Source organism: Accipiter gentilis, chromosome 5 (genome assembly GCF_929443795.1).
Source record: "Accipiter gentilis chromosome 5, bAccGen1.1, whole genome shotgun sequence".
NCBI lineage: Eukaryota > Metazoa > Chordata > Aves > Accipitriformes > Accipitridae > Astur > Astur gentilis.
Window position 1 is genome coordinate 8519570 of NC_064884.1, and position 19540 is coordinate 8539109.

The window sequence follows — 19540 nt, forward strand, 5'->3', positions numbered from 1 at the left end:
TATTCCTGACGTTGGTGCTCTACAAGCCCATCTTGTGGCTGCTTACTGAGCAACACTCTCTGTGCTCAGGGCTTTCTGAGCAGGAGTGCTTGGCAGGCTTCCAGGGTGTGGATTTTGCAGCCCCGAGAGTTCTGTGGGCAGAATTAACTCTTCTCTTGTTTTCCTCTCCATAGGCGTGACAGGGAACCAGCCGAATCAACTGCACTTGAACTCTGTGGGACCTGGATCTTCTCAGAGCCCCATGGGAATGAACCTGCCCGGTCAGCAACCCCTCTCCCATGAACCACCCCCCACCTCCATGATGTCCTCCCCGAACCCTCTGGGCTCCAACATTCCTATGCACCCGAGTGCGCCAGGGGCAGGTGTGCCCCCCCAGAACCCCATGATGCTGCCCCCGGGGCCCCAGGACTCGTTGAACCAGCAGTGCGGCCCCGTGCCCAACAGTTCGCAGATGATTCCTTCCAACCAGCTTGTGTTCCCCCGCATGCAACAGCCCCACAACGCCATGCCATCTCCTGCCGGAGGCATGCCCATGGCCCCCGGTGGGGGAGGTGGCCCTGGGATGCAGCAGCATTACCCACCGGGGATGCCCTTGCCGCCTGAGGACCTTCCCTCCCAGCAGCCCGGCCAGATACCCCCTCAGCAGCACATGATGGGCAAGAACATCCCACCTCGGATCGGCGAGCCCTACCCACCCGTGCTTCCTGGGGTGGCGTCGGTGCTGAACGACCCTGAGCTCAGCGAGGTCATCCGCCCCACGCCCACGGGTATCCCCGAGTTTGACCTGTCCAGGATCATCCCGTCAGAGAAGCCAAGCAGCACCTTGCAGTATTTCCCCAAGAGTGACAGCCAAGCGCCCAAATCGCAGCCTTCCAACCTCCACCTCATGAACCTGCAGAACATGATGGCTGACCAGCCCCCGGTGCGGCCAGGTATGAATGCCCCCAGCCTCCCCGGGCAGCAGGGCGTGCAGAGGGGACTCAGCATGCCCATGTGCCATCCCGGACAAGTGCCCATGCTGGGCAGGACAGGCATACCGCCCCAGCAAGGCATGATGGGCAACAGCATGCACCAGGGCATGATGTCTCCACAGCAGAGCCTGATGGCCCAGCAGAATTTCATGCTGATGCAGGCCAAGCAGAGGAGCATGTCTGTGTCGGGGGAGATGTATGCCCAGACAGGACACATGATGTCACCTCAGGGCTCTCTCATGGGGCCCCCGCCTCAGCAGAACCTCATGGTCACGCACCAGATGAGGCAGAGGAGTGTCTCCCTGGACAGCCAGATGAGTTACATCCCCGGGCCTGGGAACATGGCGAACCTGCCTTTCTAACCCCGGCTGGTGCTCAGGGGTGGGGAGGGGACAGGGCTGCCTGTACAAACATTTTTAAACCTTTCTTCGGGGGAGGGTTGGGGGCCAACGCCGGTGGAGGACACCATGGGGGATGCTTTTCATATCGGATTCGCCTCTACACAGAAAACCAGATGTGCAGTAAACTTGATGTGAATTGGGTTTCTTTTTTCTTTCTTTTTTGGGGGAAGGGGAGGGTGGAGGGACTGGGAGTGGGGCTGTTACTTTGAACCCTGCGTGGTGACCAGGGACATCCAGACCCTGCGGCAGTTTGTAAAGTTTTCATTTACGGTTTTCCTCCGTCAAGTGTTTTTCTTTCCCTTTTTTTTCCTCTCTTTTCCTTTTTCTTTTTTTTTTTTTCTTTTTTTTTTTTTTTTTCTTTTTAAGCAACCAAAATGTGCAAGAGGGTTTTTGGAACTAGCTGTAAATAGGTCGCTGGGAAAGGCAAAACTTGTGCTGGTTTTTAATTGTTCTGTATTTCTGTGTTTTAATAGAAGCCTCAAAACATGTTTTAAAAAAACAGAAACAAAAAACATGCTAAAGGCAACAGTGTACAAGGATTGAAAACTCTCCTTGGGGGAGGCAGGAGGATCCCCCAGGGTGCACAGGGCATTGAGAGATCCCATTGTAGAGTGACTCTGTGTCAAACCTGTGTTGTTCACGCGTCTGAACGGTTTGCATGTGCGGGGTGTATAGTTTCACGCAGATCTTAGGCCCCTGTGGAGGCTGTGCCGAGTACACGAACACAACCAATGACCGAGGACCGTCGGGGAGGTCAGAGCTGTGGCCCCCGTGAAACGCTGCCGGAGCAGTCCTCGTTCGGCAGGGCAGGGGCCACAGCTTCACAGGATACAGCTGTCGCTGCCCAGTGGTGAAGCTGCCGTGGCTGGGACTGGGAGGATGCCGGCCCTTTGGCTGGAGAAGCAGCGAGGATCTGGGCTTTGCAGATGATAACATGCTGGACCCGAAGGTCTCGACCAGCCGTGTCACCTCTAGTCCCTTCGCTTCACGCTGTGTCCCCTGTGGGCAGGGTAGTGCAGTGTGGAGGGGTAGATGGGCTCCGAGAAGAGCGAGGCGATGCATTCCTGTGCTTCCGGGAGAGGCTACCTGGGAACCCTGCTCTTTTGCAGCCTTCCTATACCAGTCTTTTACCCATCCATCACCCTCCACAACTGTGCTGCAACCCCCTCTACCTCTGCCATTGAACGCTCTCCCAGGTCTTCCTCACGCTTGTTGGTCCTCCTTCTCCAGAGTTTCACAGGCAGCTTTTGCTCCATCTAGCCCTGAGCTACTGGCAGCAGCCCTGCCCTACTGCACAACAGAGGTCCAGCCGCTGAAGAGGACCTGTCACTGCGTGCGATATTCCACCTCAGTATAAGAGTTGTCTTGTACGGTGTCAGCGGTGCAGCCATCCTGTGCTTCAGACAGAAGAGGCTGAGGTTGCATTGCAGCCCCTCATTCCTAGGCTGGCGGAAGCATGCAGTTCAAACATCTCTGGCTTTTCTGGATGCGCTCACCCTCCCCATCCTCCACTCCGTAAGGTCTTCCTGCATGCGGTGCTGATGGGTCTTTCCTGTGTTTGTTCACAGAGGGGACTGTGGGGTGACGCGCATGCACTTCCACACGCACAGCAGTTCCTCTGGACCTCCGCGGGGACCGCATTCCAGCATGGTGTACCCTATGGGTATCCAACGGTGAACTCGGGGCACGCGATTGCCGGAGGAACACCAGTTGGAGGATTATTTCTGCAGAGCCAGACTTAGCATACTACCTCTCTTCTAACAGAGCTCACCTTTCCCTACTTACTTGCTACTGCAGGGAGGAGAGGGCTTTCGGAAAGGGAGATTGTCAAGTAGCGAGTGAACAGCAACGCTTTTTATCACGTTGCAAGCTCTTTGGAAAGGCCGGCGGGTGCTGAAATGTCAGCCCAGCCTCAATCCAATCTGTGAGAAGGTGGAGCCACAAAGTCCAGTTAGGAATACCTTGAAGCTTTGAGGCATTTTGTAGTGAGCAGTACTGGGCAGGAAGAACGGATCTGGATTCGAGGAAGGATTTCACTCTGGTCTCCTGCTTTGTGTGGTTTTGTTGCATACGGTGTGAGCGAGCAGCATTTTCGGAGATGGCAAAACAGGACTGATCCTGGGAAGTGTTCATCCCTGCCTTGGCAGTTGGAGCAGAGGAATAATCTTCAGCCCAGGCTAACGAAGAGTGCTTTGGATCTGACGTGTTAGCTGGTTGGATTCTCCATCCTTTCAGAGTGTGCGTTTCACGTGGGAGGATGTGGCTTGAACAGATGTAGCTCTTTCTAAGCTTGACTTGCCTGAAAGGCTGTGGCTTCTCTTGGCTGCACTTCGGGGTGTCGGCTGCTGGTAGTTTCTTGTAAACATCCAAATACCAATGCCAGCCCCAAACCTTGCTCATCACCCACCAGCTAGTCTCGGTTAATTTGAAGCCATAATATTTTCTATACGGAAGTTTTTTTGTTTGTCTGTAGACAGCTGTTGTTTTAGCCCAGTTGAGACCTTCACGTGTCCGTACCTTCCCTGTTATTCCTTTTGCCCAGCCCGACTGAGGGCTTGCCTGGGGCTTGCGGTCCTCGCTCTGTCGGCAGCACGTTTGTCCCTGTGTCAGTTGGAGCCCGCTGGCTGCAGCGCACCGCAGTGCAGTGCTGGGGAAGTTGGCGCTGCCCGCTCACAGGGACAGGGCAGCGCAATGCTATTTCTGACTGGTGGCAGGAGGAACACCTGTCCTTTGGTGACAAATAAGTAAGAAGTAAAGCCTTTTGACTCAGCAGCCCTGGATACAAAAGGGAAATCCTGACCCTAGGTCAGAGCTAGGGACTTTGGAGCAACGGTCGGCACTCTTCCACAAAATCCCACCTCCCTGGAGCCAGCCCTACCCTTACCGCTGCGATGCCTGACCAACGGGGAGAAGTAGTGCTGCCTAACACCCCTCTGCCCCGGGCGCCGCTCCCAACCGTGTCTGCGAACAGCAATATGGCAGGAGCTTCTCTGGAAGCTCAATAACAGCCAGTCCTTGTTAGACCTGGGCAGGGTTTGCCATCAGCCGGTTGCCCACTGCCGTGAGCTGTGTCTAGTCTCGTGTCTTGTAGTTTATTGCTCGGCTTCTCAGCTTGAGTTCTGTGTACTGACTCCACCTAATCACAGTAAAAGGTTTGCCCATGTTTTAGCCATGACTTCTCCATGTTTTTCCAGCTCCAAAAAAGCGAATGCTGGGAAACCACATCTTTCAGTATGTCAGATAATCACACACCCGGAATTAGCTTTCACGTTGAGGTAATGGTGACTGACCTGTTCTCTGTCATCCCATGGAGAAACTTCCCCAGTCATTTTGTACCATTATATAAATATATATATAAATATAAATATATAAATACAATATGTGAAGACATCTTATTGGTTTTTATTTGAAACAATTTTTAGGCTTGTTTTTGGGTATCTGTGCTGCCTGTAATGTATTGACCTGTTTTATAGGTGCCTTTTTATTAAAAAGACAAATTTCAAAACCTGACCCTGTACCTGTCTTCAGTGGGCTGCATGATTTTCTGCAGGGCTGCAAGCACGTGTGCTCAGCCCAGCCTCCGGGGTCTCAGCCAGCATCACCCGTGGCAGGCTGGGGCTGATCCGTGGGGCTCAGCTGGCCCTGCTATAAATGCCTTATGTCAGGTGGGGACTCTGAGAGGAGAGGAGCTCTTCTGGGTTGTGGGAGTCATCTGCACCTAAGGTATACTGAGGCATGGCTGCAGTTGGAGTTTTCTTGCTGTGAAATTTGGGCAGCCCCCTCTCGTAGCGGGGTCAGCTGTTTAGTGCCTGCCAGTCTGTGCGAGGTGGATGATTTGGCCCTCCTTGTCCACTTGCGTGCTGGCTCCCTGGCATCGAATGAGACGCAACCATGCAGCTTGGAGTGGTTTGTTACCGTATTGTGGATTTTGCTGCCTTAGTCCAGGCTGTGCTGGCTGTTCTCTCCCATCCTCTGCTGTGCCAGCCCATCCTTTAGCTCCTGTGGCTTGAAATGTATCATCTTTTTTAGCCGGGGCAAACAAGTAACAGTCATGAGGTGAACAGCCTCATTTTCCCCTCCTGCCTGCTGTGGGTCCCCTGCCTCCATGGCTGTTCCTGAGCACATCTGCTCCCAGCCACTCATGCCTGGCAGGAGAGCTGCAGGCCCCCTGGGCAGGGCTAGGTGAGGGAGAGGGTCCCGCTGCCTGAGCTGCAAGTGCGGCTTCCAGTGCTACAGGTCCCATCTCCTGTGACTTTGAAGCAGTCGCTGCATGCCTCCGTCTGAAGTGAAGCTCCTGCCCTTTGCGAGATGGCTGCGAGCTCCTTGGCGGAGCTGGGACCGCCTGCGCTTGGTGCAGACCTGCGTGCGCCCCTGCCACGAGGCTGCGCCCTGCCTGCAGTGGGCAGGGATTGCGACCTGCTGCTTATGGGCTGTGGGAGCCGGGCCAGGACCAGGGAACTGCCTTTGCAGGACATGGGACAGGACAATCCTCCCAGGTAGGTGGAGGAGCATGCACAGGGCTGATGGGGGGGGCCAGGCAGGGCCACCCTGGACGCCTCGAGTCCCTGGGCAGACTGCAGAGCGGAGAGGTGACCTAGAGCAGGGACTTGCCCGGAGCCCCATGGTTCCCTGTTGTTCTGGGCATCTTGTGGCCTAGCAAAGCTCACGTGTGCCATAGCTGCTGCGTGGTTGTGGGGAGGCAGAGCCAACGCGGAGCACGCTGTGATGGCAGCAAGGCGAGAGGCCAGTTCTGGGGGCTCAGAGAAAGAAAGGGGTTGTGCTGCCATCCGTGCCCAGAGCCGGGGTGGTGCACGTGGCATGCTGCCCAGGACCCAAGTTCACGGGCGTCAGTGGCCGTGGTGTCATATGTCCAGAGCCACCTGCGCTCAAAATAAGAAAGATGCAGCAGGCAGCAGTGCAGACACTGAAGTGCTTGAGCATCCATTTGGTTCTGGGAGATCGGGGTGAGGAAGTCTTGATAAGGAAAATGAAACCCTGTGTGTGAGTCACAGTGGGGCAGGGGGTGCTAGAGCTGCTAGGAGGGGTGCGAGGGCGTAGGGAAAGCCCCTCTCTGCAGCACTCCCAGGCACGCGTTCATTCATGCGTTCGCTGGCTCGCGCTCGTCGGTGCACGCTCCGCTGCCTGCCACGGCCGTGATCGCTGCGTGTGTGTGGCAGGATGCTCTGCTGAAAAAGCCCAGCGCTGTCTCCTGGGAGACTCAGTCGCCCTGTAGGAAATGCAGAGCAGCATGCTGTGGTGGGGGCCTTTGTGTCCCCTTCTTTGGGATTGCCTTCAGGTTGGGGACCAGGGCTTTCTCTGGGGTGTCTGCTTCAGCCTTATTTGCAGAGCACAGCCCGCGGCCAGGGGCGCAGAGCGCGCACTGTGGGGGGTGGTGACGTGGCCTGCCCACACGCCACCTCCCCGCTCCCTGCAGGAGCGACCTCGGAGCTCCCCTCGGCTCAGACCCCCTTCCCAGCAGCGCGGGGTGGGGGGGCAGAGCCCGTGGACTGGGGGCCGAGCAGAGTTCCCCAGGGAGCCTGAAGGTCTGCCTGAGGGCTGCAGTGTCCGGGGGTGGCTCTAGCAGTGTGAGCACTTAGCAGGGAAGCCCGCTCTGGGCCAAGGCATATGACAGCCATGCAAACCTCAGGGAGATGGGGAGGATTTCACAGAGTGGAAAGCCCAGCTTCCTCTGCGGTGAAGGAGAGTTCCTCTTGCTTTCTTCTCGTCACCATTCAGCAGGCTGGCTGCAGGCAGCTGCAGGAGGAGCAATGTCTGCTCTCTGGGGAAGGGTCTGCCAGCTCTGAGCCAAGACTTCCCCGGGCTGGCTGAGCCGAACACGGGTGCAAGGGCGGCTTTCCGCTTGGGTTAGCAGCTGCTGTAAAGCTGGGGTAGGAGTTGCTGCAGTCAGTGGAAGAGGCCCTGTAAAGCAGGGAGCTAACGTAGGTCTGGATTGGCTCCGAATGCAGCAGAGCCTTCTGCAGCACTGGTGAAGGGAAGTCTGAGCAAGGCCCTCTTACAAGCCCTGTGGCCTCCATGTGGGAACAGCAACGCTTGTCAGAAGGGTGCCATCAACCCACATAGAGCTCTCTGATACATTTCCCTTGCAAAGGTGACATGACTGCAGACAACTGCTTACATGCACTATACACAAGAAGATGGTCTTTTTATTACAGCTCACATCAAAACTTTCTAAAAGTTTACCAACATACCGGTACTAAAAACTATAGTAACTATAGATGCGTAATCTGTTCACTCTTATTTTGTGTGCAGATTTTCTTTTTACATTGTGAACACTGTAGGAATTTTACACTCTGTTCATTTCTTCGGTAGCATTTTTGTGGGGGAATACAGCTTCCATCAGAACCGGGGCTGGGAGGTGTTTACAATGCGTCTGCAATGGGTTTGCACACCAGTACAACCGTGGAGATAGCAAGGGCAGGCTTCAGAGAGCTGCTCTTCCTCTACTGCGCATACGTGCTTGGACAACCTCGGTCGCCATTACCTGCAGGTTTCAGCTTTGAAGATGCAGCACTGCAGGAAATGGTGGACTGCTCTTTGTATAAAAGCCTTATGCTTGGGGAGTTTTCTCCTCGAGTCACAATTTGAGAACAAGCTATTGAGATCTCTGCCTGAGCTGGACTGATGTAATGTGACCCCTTCCATAATGACTGGTCTTTTTAGCAGGGCCCTTGGGTACGGTGAAGTTCAGCTGCAATCGAGCCCTTTGTTAGTGGGTTGAACTTCAGAAGTGACTTTAGCACAAAATTCCTGCTGCAGCAGAACTGACGTTGTTCCGACTTCACTTAAAAAGTGAGGTGAGTGGTAGAGTGGATTTAAAAGTGTGCTCGTGATTAAGGTTGTGCTCCTGTGGCAGTTGGTACGTATGGCTCTCATACAGTTCAGGCCACAGCACCGCTTAGCTTGCGAGGGAGATGCAATGGAGCAACGCTGTGTATGCGCTGCGATGTTATACTATGACAAAACCCACTGGGAAGTAGCGGGCTGCCTGAGTCTGCTAGGGCTGCCCTGTACGCCAGCTTGCGGTGCAGTCATTAATGACGGTGAAAGCCGCTGCTCTTAGTTTGGGCCAAATTGTTATCAAGCAGCCCTGATCCGAGCAGTTGCTGGATACTTGTGGTTCAGAGCAAGATCAGCGCCCAGGTTTGTTCTGTGTGAAAACTAGATGTGCTAAACCTCTGAAAGACCCGTAGGTGCAGGTGGAGCAAAAATATCAGAAAGCACAGTGCGAAGCAAAATGCTATGGTCCCTTTCAGCTTGCTAAAACCAAACAAAAATTATGCAAATGAGCTCTTTTCCTTACTTGGGGGCAGTGGCTCTCCTTGCTCTCAGAACCCACAAATTGCTGTACAGCTAGCTGCAAAAAAAAAAGTTACACCTTCAGCCTCACAAAGCTGTGTGGTTCATCTCCCCCGTGCCCAGTCACTATACAGAAGCCGTCTCTACGGACAGCTTTCTTCCTTGAAGGAAAGTTTTTGCATAGTCAGGCATTCAGTTCGGCAGTCACTCGCTGGCACTCTTAACAGCAGTAAAACAGATCAAATGAGCTGGAAAGGATGCGGCTGGTGTCAGGAAAGGAATCTGTGACAGTCAAATCTTTCAGTCTGTGGCAGGACCTCCTGGCATGAGCCGTCTTGGGAAGATCAACTTGCCGTGGCTGGCCGGGACTACGTTGTGCAGCAGGAGGAGTAATATTGCAGCCAGAGACTGTCCAGCACCATGTGCGCCTGCTATTGGAGCGAGCTCTGCATCCCCCCGCGGTCCTACCTGTATCTCTCGTTCCAGTTGCCATGGCCAGTGAGTCCCACTGTTTCCTTCGGGCATGTCTCTACCAACCTGTACCGGTGAAATGGAGACCTGCTTAGCTTTCATCCTCAGTCCTCGCTCGCTGATACAACTCCACATTTACTTGGCTGCACTTTTTTCCTTGCCCCTGGCACCCCAGTCTCTTGCCTGACTCCGTGCGCAGGACGCCTGCAGTCAGTTTTTTGAGGGAGAGGTGGAAACATTGGGTTCATCCCACTCGGGTTCATCCAGCCCCACCAGAGTGACCATCAGCCAGCCAGTGTTCACCAACAGCTGCCAGGCAGATTTCTACAGGTATGAGAACCAGGAGGAGCCAGGGAAGGTATCTGGCGGGATTTGGGTGTTTGGTGGCTATCGGACCTCAGTTTCCTGAGGAGTGAAGGAAGTGGTGGGGACACTTGTGAAACTTGGGACTGAGGCCACAGCACGTGTGCCACTGGGAAGACAAGCCCCAGACCAGTTCTGCCCTGCAGGCAGCCTTTCCCAGCTAGAAAGTGGAGATAGAGGTGGTGTTGTCAGACTCAATCCCGCTGCCCTTCCTCGTCACCTCCAGGATCTCCTGCAGGGTCTCCTGGCTTATGCAGCCAAGCTCCTGCAGGATTCGGAAGAAGTCATTACGGAACTTGACTCCAATGAAGGCGTAGAGGATGGGGTTGAGGCAGCAGTGCGTGAAGCCGATGGCCTCTGTCACCATGATGGCCGTGTCCAGCTGGTCTTCTAGGAGGCAGTTCTTGGTGAAGGCTTCTAGCTTGGTAAGCGTGTTCAGGAAGATGACGATGTGGTATGGGCTCCAGCAGAGCAGGAAGACGCCTGTGACCAGGATGGCCACACGGACAGCTTTTTGCCTCTGCAGGCGCTGGGACTGACACAGAGCCCGGACAATGGCCGTGTAGCAGTAACACATGACTAGCAGGGGCACAAAGAAGCCCACGGTGTGGTAGAGGAAGCGGGTTGCCAGCCAGGCGTTGTTGCCATCGATCCCAACCTCTGGAAAATAGCAAATGCTGCGGTTGCTGTCATCTGTCCAGACTTCCATGAAGATGAGATCGGGTAAGGTCAAAAGCAGTGAGCAGAGCCAGACAGCTGTGCAGGTGAGGTGGATGGAGCGAGCTCTGCGTTTGCGGTAGGTGTGGATTGCATAGACGATGGCCAGGTAGCGGTCCACTGCAATGCACCCCAGCAGCATGCTACTGCAGTAGAAATTGATCTTGTGGACAGCACTGAGGATCTTGCAGAGGAACTTCCCAAATACCCACCCAGCCAAGCTCTCCACCACGCTGAAGGGGAAGGTTAGCAACAGTGCCAGGTTGGCCAGGGTGAGGTGGAAAAGGAAGTTTTCAGTGGTAGTGCGAGACCGCTTGAACCGCTCTAAAATGACCAGGACCAGGGCATTGCCCACAGTCCCCAACACGAACATCAGCAAATAGATGAGGGGCATGAAGACCTTTCTGAAGGGGTCTCTCTGGTTGCCAACCACAGATGAGGCTGGGTTGAAGCAAAAGTAGCCTTCCAAAGAAGGGGTGGTGTTCTCATCTTCGTAGTAACCGCTCAGCTCCACCTGGCTCTGGGGAACAGAGAGAGTCTGGTTACTGGAGGGGAGTTTCCTAACATGAGAACCCAGTCCCTCAGCTACACCTGGCAGACCTGGAGCGGAGCATCCCCACGTCCCACAGCCCGCCTGTGTCAGGCGGAGGTGCTGCCTGTCTGCAGCCTGACGACCTGGGAGGCCCCTTGGGTGCCAGGAGGTGCAGCAGCACAGGGAGAAGGTTGTCCTATCTCCAATTGCAAGGGCTGCTCACTCCGTAATCTTTAACTAGCGTATTTGGGGATGTTCTGGTGTCCAGACAAATGACCAGTTTCATCTTCTGGTTCTTGTTGAATTACCTGCTGGTGGCTTTTGCTTTCTCACACAGCATGGAACCCTCCTCTACCAGCTTTCCCAATTTTTCCACTCATTTCTGACACCGACTGTCCCTGTGTTGTCTGCTGCCAGGTATGAAGGTGGTGGGATTCACCACACAGCACATCTGTACCTTAACTTATGCGCACTGATCCTGTCCCTTTCTGCCTCTCCTCCTCAGAGACCTCAGAGCTGCCCGGGGCAGAGCAAGGTGAGGTGGGGACAGCAGCAGCTGTGCTTGGGATCGCTTTCCATGCACTCAGAGAAAGGCGTGGAGTGGGTGTTCAAGCACAACTGACCAGAGGAACGCCTCTGAGGCAACACCGTGCCACAGCTATGGGGATGGATGGTGGAGAGAGAAATCTGTTCTGTTGGTAAACCTTGCGGTTCTGAATTAATTGCAGTCAGAGCAGGAAAGGGAATCTGAAAACACCACTCAGACCCCAGGCTGATACCCAGTAAAGAAAGTGTGATAGAGGCGCCGCAGGTGTGATTCATCCTTGGCCTGCTGTAGCTCCTGGCCAGGTGAGCAGCCTATATTCGGGCTGAAACTGCGGGCAAGTCCCGAGTGCCAGGAAGCTGGAGCCGTGCTCAGGACGAGCCCCCTGGACGGTGGGCATGCTCTGGCTGGCCTCAGGCACCTTGCAGAAGCTGGGCATTCACAAACACAAAGGGCTCAGATGCAGACAAGCGCAAAAAGAGAGTGGCACAGGAGGCTCGTGGCAAGCTGAGAAATCAGTGACAACTGGGAAGAGCTCGGCAGCAGTTACCCTGAGCTCCCCCACCCACACCCTCTCTGGAGACCAGTGCCGAGACTTCAGCGTCAACCACAGCGGAAGTCTCTGCTCGCTGCTTTCATACCTTTCACTGCCAGCTGTAGCCGTTTGCACCTGCTGCTCCTTCCCTTGTCAGCCGAAGTTCCCATCTAAAAATACTAGCCCTGCTTTAAACAGTTTTAGAGCTAATTTTTGGGGTTTTTGCTCCCCCCATGTGCTGCTAAGCCAAATGACCGTGAACAGCCTTGAGTCCTGCATTGTGCCTAGCTACAGAAGGGTGATTTATGTTTCTCCTCTCTCGGGCAGCCTTCCCTGGGTGACGCACTGGGAGCCTCCACACACGACTGTCTTGGGTAAGGAGGTGACTTCGCAGCGGCAGCGCTCATCTCAAACCGCTGTGCTGCTGAAACCATCTGCATGGCTCCAGTGGGAGCCTGGGCATGTTGATGGGGAAGAAGTGTACGGAGCATTATCGAATGTGCGGAGCAGGCAGCTGGCGCAGGTGGTCCCCAAGCAGTGGACAGCAGGAGGGCGAACGAGCCCTTGGGGAAAGCGTGGAATAAGCTTGCCCAGCTCTTGTCCTCTTCCCTGGGCCTCTACGTTTGGCTACTGCCGGAAAGAGCGTTGAGCCAGACAGACTTTGGTCTGACCCAAATTACTCTTGGTCTTGCCACAGTCCCATTCCCCACTGGCTCTGTACCCAGCGGTGCTGCTGCTGTGCTGTGATGCCACGGTGCTTCCTCCCGAACGGGCAAGAGCCAGTCCTCTTGGGGGCCAGGAGTCCTCCTCCCTGCCCAAAACCTCAAACGCACACAAGTGTCTTCCCCTTACGTAATGGTGGGGCTGCAAGCCTTTGGTGAGAAGCATTCATATTCCCAAAGAACAATTATTTTTCCTGTTTAGGGTATGATCCTGGAGATTGGAGATTACTGCTAAAGACAAAAGCCTTTAAAAATCCCTCCCAGTTTGTTTTCTCCCTGGCTTGAAAACATTGCCTGCCCAGTCCGTACCTGGACCCTGTGTCAGGGGGTTACCAACGTGCACAGAAACCTGTGATGTGTTGGCCAGGGCCAGATCCTTCAATCTCCCCAAAAAAACCAAAACCAAACCAAAATCCTTTGCAATTTGGTACAGCGACCAAACCAGGTTGCTCAGGACGTGTGGGTGACCATGCTGAAAACTCCAAAGAGAACACATGTTGGAATGGGAAACTTCACTGGGGAGAGGTTGGAGGGTTCCAGCTTTAAAGGTAAAAAGGAAAACACAGCAAATGGACAGGTTTGCTGGCCAGCGTGTCGGAGCGCTGCCTGGAGCCACGCCAGCACCATCGATGACGGCGGATGGGCAGCCTGCGCGGTGTTCAACAGCTTTGGCTGCTGAACGGTTTCCAGCATCACCTTGCATTCAGAGCCGGAGGTGCGGAGGCTGAGTGCTACTATCAGACACCATCTGATTGCTGATAAGACGGCAGGTAGGGCTCTTACTGTAAGCCACTCACCGCGGGCAGGGGAAGCGTGCGCTGAGCTGTGTCTCAGGCGTCCTCTCATGTGCATCTCTGAGCAGAGCAGCGAGTGTGGGTGGGAGCGGACAGAGATGAGTTGGAGACAAATAGAAGAGGATGAAAAGTCAGAGTCCGGGCTGAGACAGGAAGGGCAGGGACCAGAGCCACAGGAGATGCGCTGAATGTCACAAGCCGAGGCTTTTGGGGACTCTACTGCGATTCGCGTTTCTAGGACTGGAAGCAGGTGGCTGCCTGATCTGGGATGGGAGAAGTCAACAGTGTGCGCACAGGGAGACCTTTGTAGAGGTCTCCTGCAATACAATTGCAGCCAGATTTGGGGGTGGGTGATTAAGGGGTGTCTTTTTCTGTAACTGAGCAGTCAAGTGCATGCCTGGGAAGCCCGTTCCTGTGTGCCTTTTGTTCAGGGATCCCTTTTCCCCTCTAACCCACATCTCAGAGTTATTCTGGTCTCCGCGTGTCAGCTGCTTTTCTCAGTTCCCTACAACTGCCAGCGATCAAAACATTTGGCTGCAGACGAGAAGCAGCTTGTGCACTATTAGGGATTTTCCACGTGAGTCATTCCCTTCTAGTCCATGCCAGGGCTGGGAGAAGCACATTTCATTCCCAAAGCTTTAAAACTGAAATTGCCTATTATCAGTGCAAGTTACTGACAGAGCTTCTGCTCATCCTCTCTCCAGGTGCTGAACTAGGGAAACCCATGAATAAGAGCAAAGCCTGTGGAAATGCCACGTTACTGTAATGCAGCTGCCTTTATGGCTCTTGAGTCACATTGGTCCCATTACAATGAAGACCGGCCTGCAGCACCTCAGGAGACCTGGTGGAGATCTCAGTGGTCTTTGTGCAACCGTGTTTTTGTTTCTCTAGTCTGCAGCTGAGGAAGGTTAAGTGGGCAAAGCTTTCTTGCTATGGAGAAACAGAGTTACTGGTTTGGGCCCATTACTTTGCCACAAGGTTACAGAGACGAGTGGTCTCCTAAGGTATCAAAGTTTAGGTGAGGCCGTCGCTGCACTCAGTGGGCAATACTGAGATAAATGCCCTTTTGGTGCAAATGTTCTCATCATTTTTACTTCCATCCTTGCTCAATTGGTCAAGCGATCCTCGCTGGTGAGTGCACAGGGCGAGTTTGTCACTGCTTTGACAGGACACCACTGAGGCCTTTTTTGCAAATCTCTGTGGGTAGGTTGCTGCGACAAGCGGCAAGTATAAGTAAAGCAACATATGGCACCACCAAAGCAAATGTGGCATTGCTTGTGTGAGATCTGTGGCCTGTTCTGGGAAGGAAGCCAAACCTGGGAAGCTCCCAGGAGACAGAGGTGGGAAACGTGTGTCACAAACTCCCAACTGTGGGAAGTCTGAGAAAAGGTATAAAACTGTTCTTGCTGTGGCACCTGAATGTTGGCGCTCAGCCCCAATGTTAGCCGAGTTCCCCCCACCCCACCCCCACGGGGTCTCCTTATAACTTAAAATAATTCACAGTGGAGGTAAAATTGCTAAGCTAAGGTTCTGGAAAGTATTGCTTACAAAGAATAAATCCCAGTGCTGCTTAATCCCCCTTGCAATAAAAACAACGCAGTTTTGCCACAAGCAGCCACTTGCTGATAGCACATGACATGCGGGCAGGTGGGCAGCACGCTTCAACTTTACTGGTTTTCTGGTGGTGGGACAGATTTCCAATGGAGAGTTCAGCTGGAGGAATGAACCAGCATGGAGAAGAAAAAGGTTTGAGTTTGGTTTTAACCTCTCAGCAAGCATTAGTGCTGCCACTGAACTTCAGCAGAGGTCAGTGAGATAAGTGTCTTCTGCAAAAAAGTTGTAAAGAAACGACCACCACTCACAAACAATTTTTATACTGGATGAATCCGAAAAAAATAAGGAGGGTAGGGCTTTCCCCCATCTCCTCTCTTCCCTGGTGTATGGGACAAAGGAGGGACAGAAAAATTGGTAAAAATTAAATCCAGCATTTCTCTCTTTAGAGAAACTAAACTACCCCTGAGATAGGCTGCAGAGAGCCACTGTATTAAAAAACAAATGCTGAGCTTCAACATTTGAAAACCAGGCAAATGATAGCGCTGCTGTGGACTTCTTGGATAGCACAACGTACTCTAAAAGGTGCAGCTGCCATCTTTCACTTGCAGACACAGGGGAGAGAACTACGGGGCAGAATACACACTGTCATCACTCCCTGTTAGAAGTACTTGCAATTCATCTTCCCCTTTTAAAAATTCCCCTCTTGTAAATATAATGCATATTGCCCTTTCAGCAGAGTCTACGGCAGCCTCTTCGTGGAGAAGGCAAGCAGGGGTAGGAGCATGTGTGGTCGTATCAAGGGTTTTCACAGGTGGCGAGACAGCATTGGGTTTGCTTGGGTATTCCTGTTATGTAAAGCTACTAGATGAGATTTCCAGGGCTTTGCACGCTGTGTGCACAGTCATTTATACCACCGAAGGCTGGTGCAAAAGGCCCCTGACTCAGAACAAGTGTTTTACACCCACATTGAGTCAATGGCTGCGCAGAGAGCAGGGCAGCAGGGAGCAGAGACTGGGACAGGCTGGCAGCACGGGATGGGGCTGCGGCAGCAGCCTGGCTCTCCCAGCGAGCTGCCTGGCCCTTCGGCAGCGACTGTTGGTCTTGGTCCCTGTGCAACGACGGTGCTCAGGCTCAGCGCTCGCCAGGACATCAGTGCACGAGGTCCTGGTAGTTAAGCAGCTGTCCCCAAGGGAATGCCTGGCACCATTGGATCACAACGGCTACAGCCATGTTACGCCAGCTCTCCGCAAGCACAGCGCTGTCACCTGCAGTCCCCTTGTTGGTCAAGACTGGACTTAAGGGACGCAAGGGCTGATTGTGCTGGCGTAAGAAATCGCTCAAGCTCTCCCTCGGCCAACCAGAGGGTGAGAAGACGGACAGATAGAAACCAGGTCTTTCAGCCCACCCCAGCTCTACCTGCTCTCCCCATTAGCAAGCAAATCCAGGCCTGACTCACCAAGTCATAGGTCTCTGATGAGTAGCTGACAGGTCCCATGGTTTCAGGGGCAGGATCCGTCTCTCCTCCAGCAGTTTCAGCAGAAGTTCTTTTTTTGGGGTGGAGTTAATCATTTAAGTGTGTAGGGAGGGACCCATCATGTAACAACAGAGTATTTGCAAGGCAAATGAGCTCCAGGCATAGAGTGACCTAGTTGATGTAAAGATTAGCATCTAGCTTTATCATCTTATTTTTTAGTGCTGTAAGTTGATTTTTAAAGTACGGTTTGAAAAATCCACATTCCTTTGGTCTGTACCAGAGGAGATCCAGAACGTCTATAGGTCTTCCCTGGAAACCTCCAGGGCTTTTGCCTGCAGCCGTCTTCGTCCTAGGTGGTCCGAAAGGCTTTGGAAAGCTCTGTGCCAAGGGACACCATTACCAGAAATCTCCCCGGATCCAGGTGCCTCTCTGGAGCTGCACAAGACTGTGAAGACACCTGAGATGAAGTGCATGGGTCCGGTCTGTATGATCATCGCCCTCCACCTCGAGGTCCTCCTGGGTACTTTAACCTCAGTGACCTGCGGACATCTTGTGCTCTTTCTCCCGCTGCTTCGCCCCTTGCCTTGGCTCAGGGGCATGTGCAGTGGCTTGCACGGGAAAGCACAGCCTCAGCACAATGTTGCTAGCTAGCAGAGGCTGGACTGCTGTACAACACACAGAGAGGCCCCTTGATTAGACACCTTCCTGCAGTGCTTGCCTTGCCCATAACAAAGATGGGAAACTCAGATTTCCTCTGCTCACGGAAACGGGCGTTTTGTCCAGTAATGTCACAGCAGCAGGTTCACGGTGTGAAAACCCCAGCCTGGGTCAGCAGGGTAGGACGGCATCGCAGCTGGCATTTTGGCAGAAAGCTTTTCCTCTGTGAGGAGCAGCAGCGGTTTGACAAGCGCCGTGCCTGTCCTCCTCTTGTCTGGGCACAGCTGCACCAAAGCCTCTGTACCAGCAAGGAGTCTGTTGGGACTCAGCCTGGTGAAGAAGGAGGTGGTGTTACTCTGATAAGCACTGTTCAATTTCATCTGCTCCTTATGCTTCTTAGCTGGAGCCTGGTGCTCCCAGCTTGACGGGGACCTGGACCTGCTGCCCTGAGGATGTTCGCTGTCCTCCCCTGCCCTGAGGACCTTCATGTGCACCTGCACGTGCCCACCTGACACACCAGCCTCTGGGCACCCCTTGTCCCAAAAGTGAGAGGATGGAGAGCAGCAAAGCCGGGAGGGAGGGCATGGGGAGCTCGCGCTGTGCCTCGCATCCTCTGCCTCATGGGGGGAGTACGAACTAAGCAAGCCCTGTCCCACATGGCTTGGCTGTCCTGAGGCCCTGCGCTGCCAGGGCTGTGGGGTGAGGTGAGAAGTGGGGTACTGCTGTGCCTGGGAGAGGTTAGGAAGGATGTTTTCACTCAGCTAGAACTGGAGGGTGGAGTGCTCAGCATCGGGGACTTCCTTTAAGGGCCAGCAACGAGGGTGCTGCTCCCCACAGCAGGGCACATTTGGGACCAGCTCTGTCTGTGAGACAGCTCGTGACCTTCAACAAATGCTCCCCGTGCACCCCCCCCCCCCAGCCCCACCGTGAGCAAAGCAGAAGTACTGTGCAAAGTAAGGTACTGCGAGTCCATGGTTGACGGCGATGCCGCAGAACCTCTCGGGTCAGAGGGACAGTCTGCAGGATGCGGCTACGGGGAACTGTAGGCTGGAAACACCTCCCAGGCTGCAAGCTCAGACGTGGCATGGGAGTGAAAGGGGTTCAGGGAGCCCACTCCAAAGCAATACACGCAAATGAGTTCACTTGCAAACACATACTACACCGAGGAAATGACTGCTACCATACAGATGTGACCTACAGGATCCATGAGTTGTTGTAATGTGAAATGTGAGAAAAATGATAATGAGAGAGATGAGCATGGGAGAAAAATAAATGGGGAGAAAAGAGATTTAAATGAAAAAGAATGTCACTTCACAGGCAGGTAAGGAACTGACTATGGAAGAAAATCTTCGTAATATAAATATTTGGGGATTGTTTGGGTGTCTGTATATGGGAATTCCTGGCTGAACTCTGATTTTCTGCCACGGGTGTACACTCTCACTGGAGATATGTTCTTGTTTTGTCAGGAACGTAAAATTTTATTAACTTGTGCAAAGTATTCTGGTAATAGGAAATTAATCAGTTTTATGTAAGGATGAAAAAATGCACTACTTGTGTATGAAGTTGCTCTGTTCTATATAACTGTGTGTCTAACAAGCACAACTACTGACCAGTTTGATGCTGCACTGACTTTCTGAGCTCTGCTTGAGAAAAGCCAGATCACTTCTGGGTACTGAATCTTCTCACCTCTAATGTTTTCCATTTGTCTTATTTGCTGTTACCATAACTAAAGCTTTGTGACGCATGTGCTGCCTACAGATGTTAGTCATATTTACTAATCTGTTAATTTCTGTTGTCATTTGTTCTTTTAAGGTTAGAGCATGCAATTTCCTGTACATCTCAGTGCAAAGTGCGATGCTTAGGCCTGCGAAGAGTTGAGATGAAACGCCAGTCCCTGCGCAGCAGGGCCAGAGGAGCAGCAGGCACCGGAGAACGAAGGTCATGCCCAGTGTGTGCCTTTGACTGCGGGAATGGGGGAGTTGAAGCTTCTCCAGCCATAACTGCTGTGGCCTTCCACCAACAAGCAGCACACCGAGCTGGCAGAGCAAGAAACAGGTGAGATGCAGCTTTTCTGCTCCCCTGGCATTTGAAGGCACACCGCCTGCCTTTTCAGGTTCCTTTTTTGCTTGCCACACTTGGAATAGAAGCTTTAAGAAGAAAGAGGGACGCACCAGGCGGGCGAGAGGCTGACAAGGGAGCTCGGCGCCAGGGACCACCTCTCTGCCCCAGGGGACAGCAGTTCAGGACACAGCAGCAGCCCCACAGTGGAGCCACAGGTAGCCTGGGAGCGAAGGGAAGAAAGAAATTAAGGACGAGGCTGTGCCGATCTCCTTTCCCATGAGAGTCGGGCAGGAATATGTGAAATTATTGCAGCGGAAGGGTCACCAGGCCTGATGGAGGTGATGGGGCTGTGACTGGCAGAGGAGGGAACGGTGTGGCGTCTTCCTCCGGCTGCGACCCGTGGACCTCTTCGTGGCGCGACGGGCAC

At 53.5% G+C, this 19540-nt stretch overlaps 2 protein-coding genes across 5 annotated transcripts in view; one reads left to right on the top strand and one right to left on the bottom strand.

Moving 5' to 3' along the window:
- The window catches only part of BCL9L (BCL9 like), a 69652-nt gene extending 64770 nt beyond the window's left edge, over nucleotides 1-4882 (top strand). For all 4 annotated transcript variants that reach the window (XM_049799318.1, XM_049799315.1, XM_049799316.1 and 1 more), the window contains exon 8: nucleotides 174-4882. In XM_049799318.1, coding sequence (XP_049655275.1) covers nucleotides 174-1333 — 1160 coding nt within the window. In that variant the 3' untranslated portion in view covers nucleotides 1334-4882. The remainder of the gene's footprint in view (nucleotides 1-173) is intronic.
- Nucleotides 4883-7653: 2771 nt separating this feature from the next.
- CXCR5 (C-X-C motif chemokine receptor 5) lies at nucleotides 7654-16991 on the bottom strand. The gene is made up of 2 exons (XM_049799370.1): nucleotides 16378-16991; nucleotides 7654-10760 (listed from the first exon to the last, which is right to left on the bottom strand). Exons 1-2 carry the CDS (start codon nucleotides 16414-16416, stop codon nucleotides 9684-9686), a joined length of 1116 nt encoding a protein of 371 aa, XP_049655327.1. The 5' UTR covers nucleotides 16417-16991; the 3' UTR covers nucleotides 7654-9683.
- Nucleotides 16992-19540: the final 2549 nt, after the last annotated feature.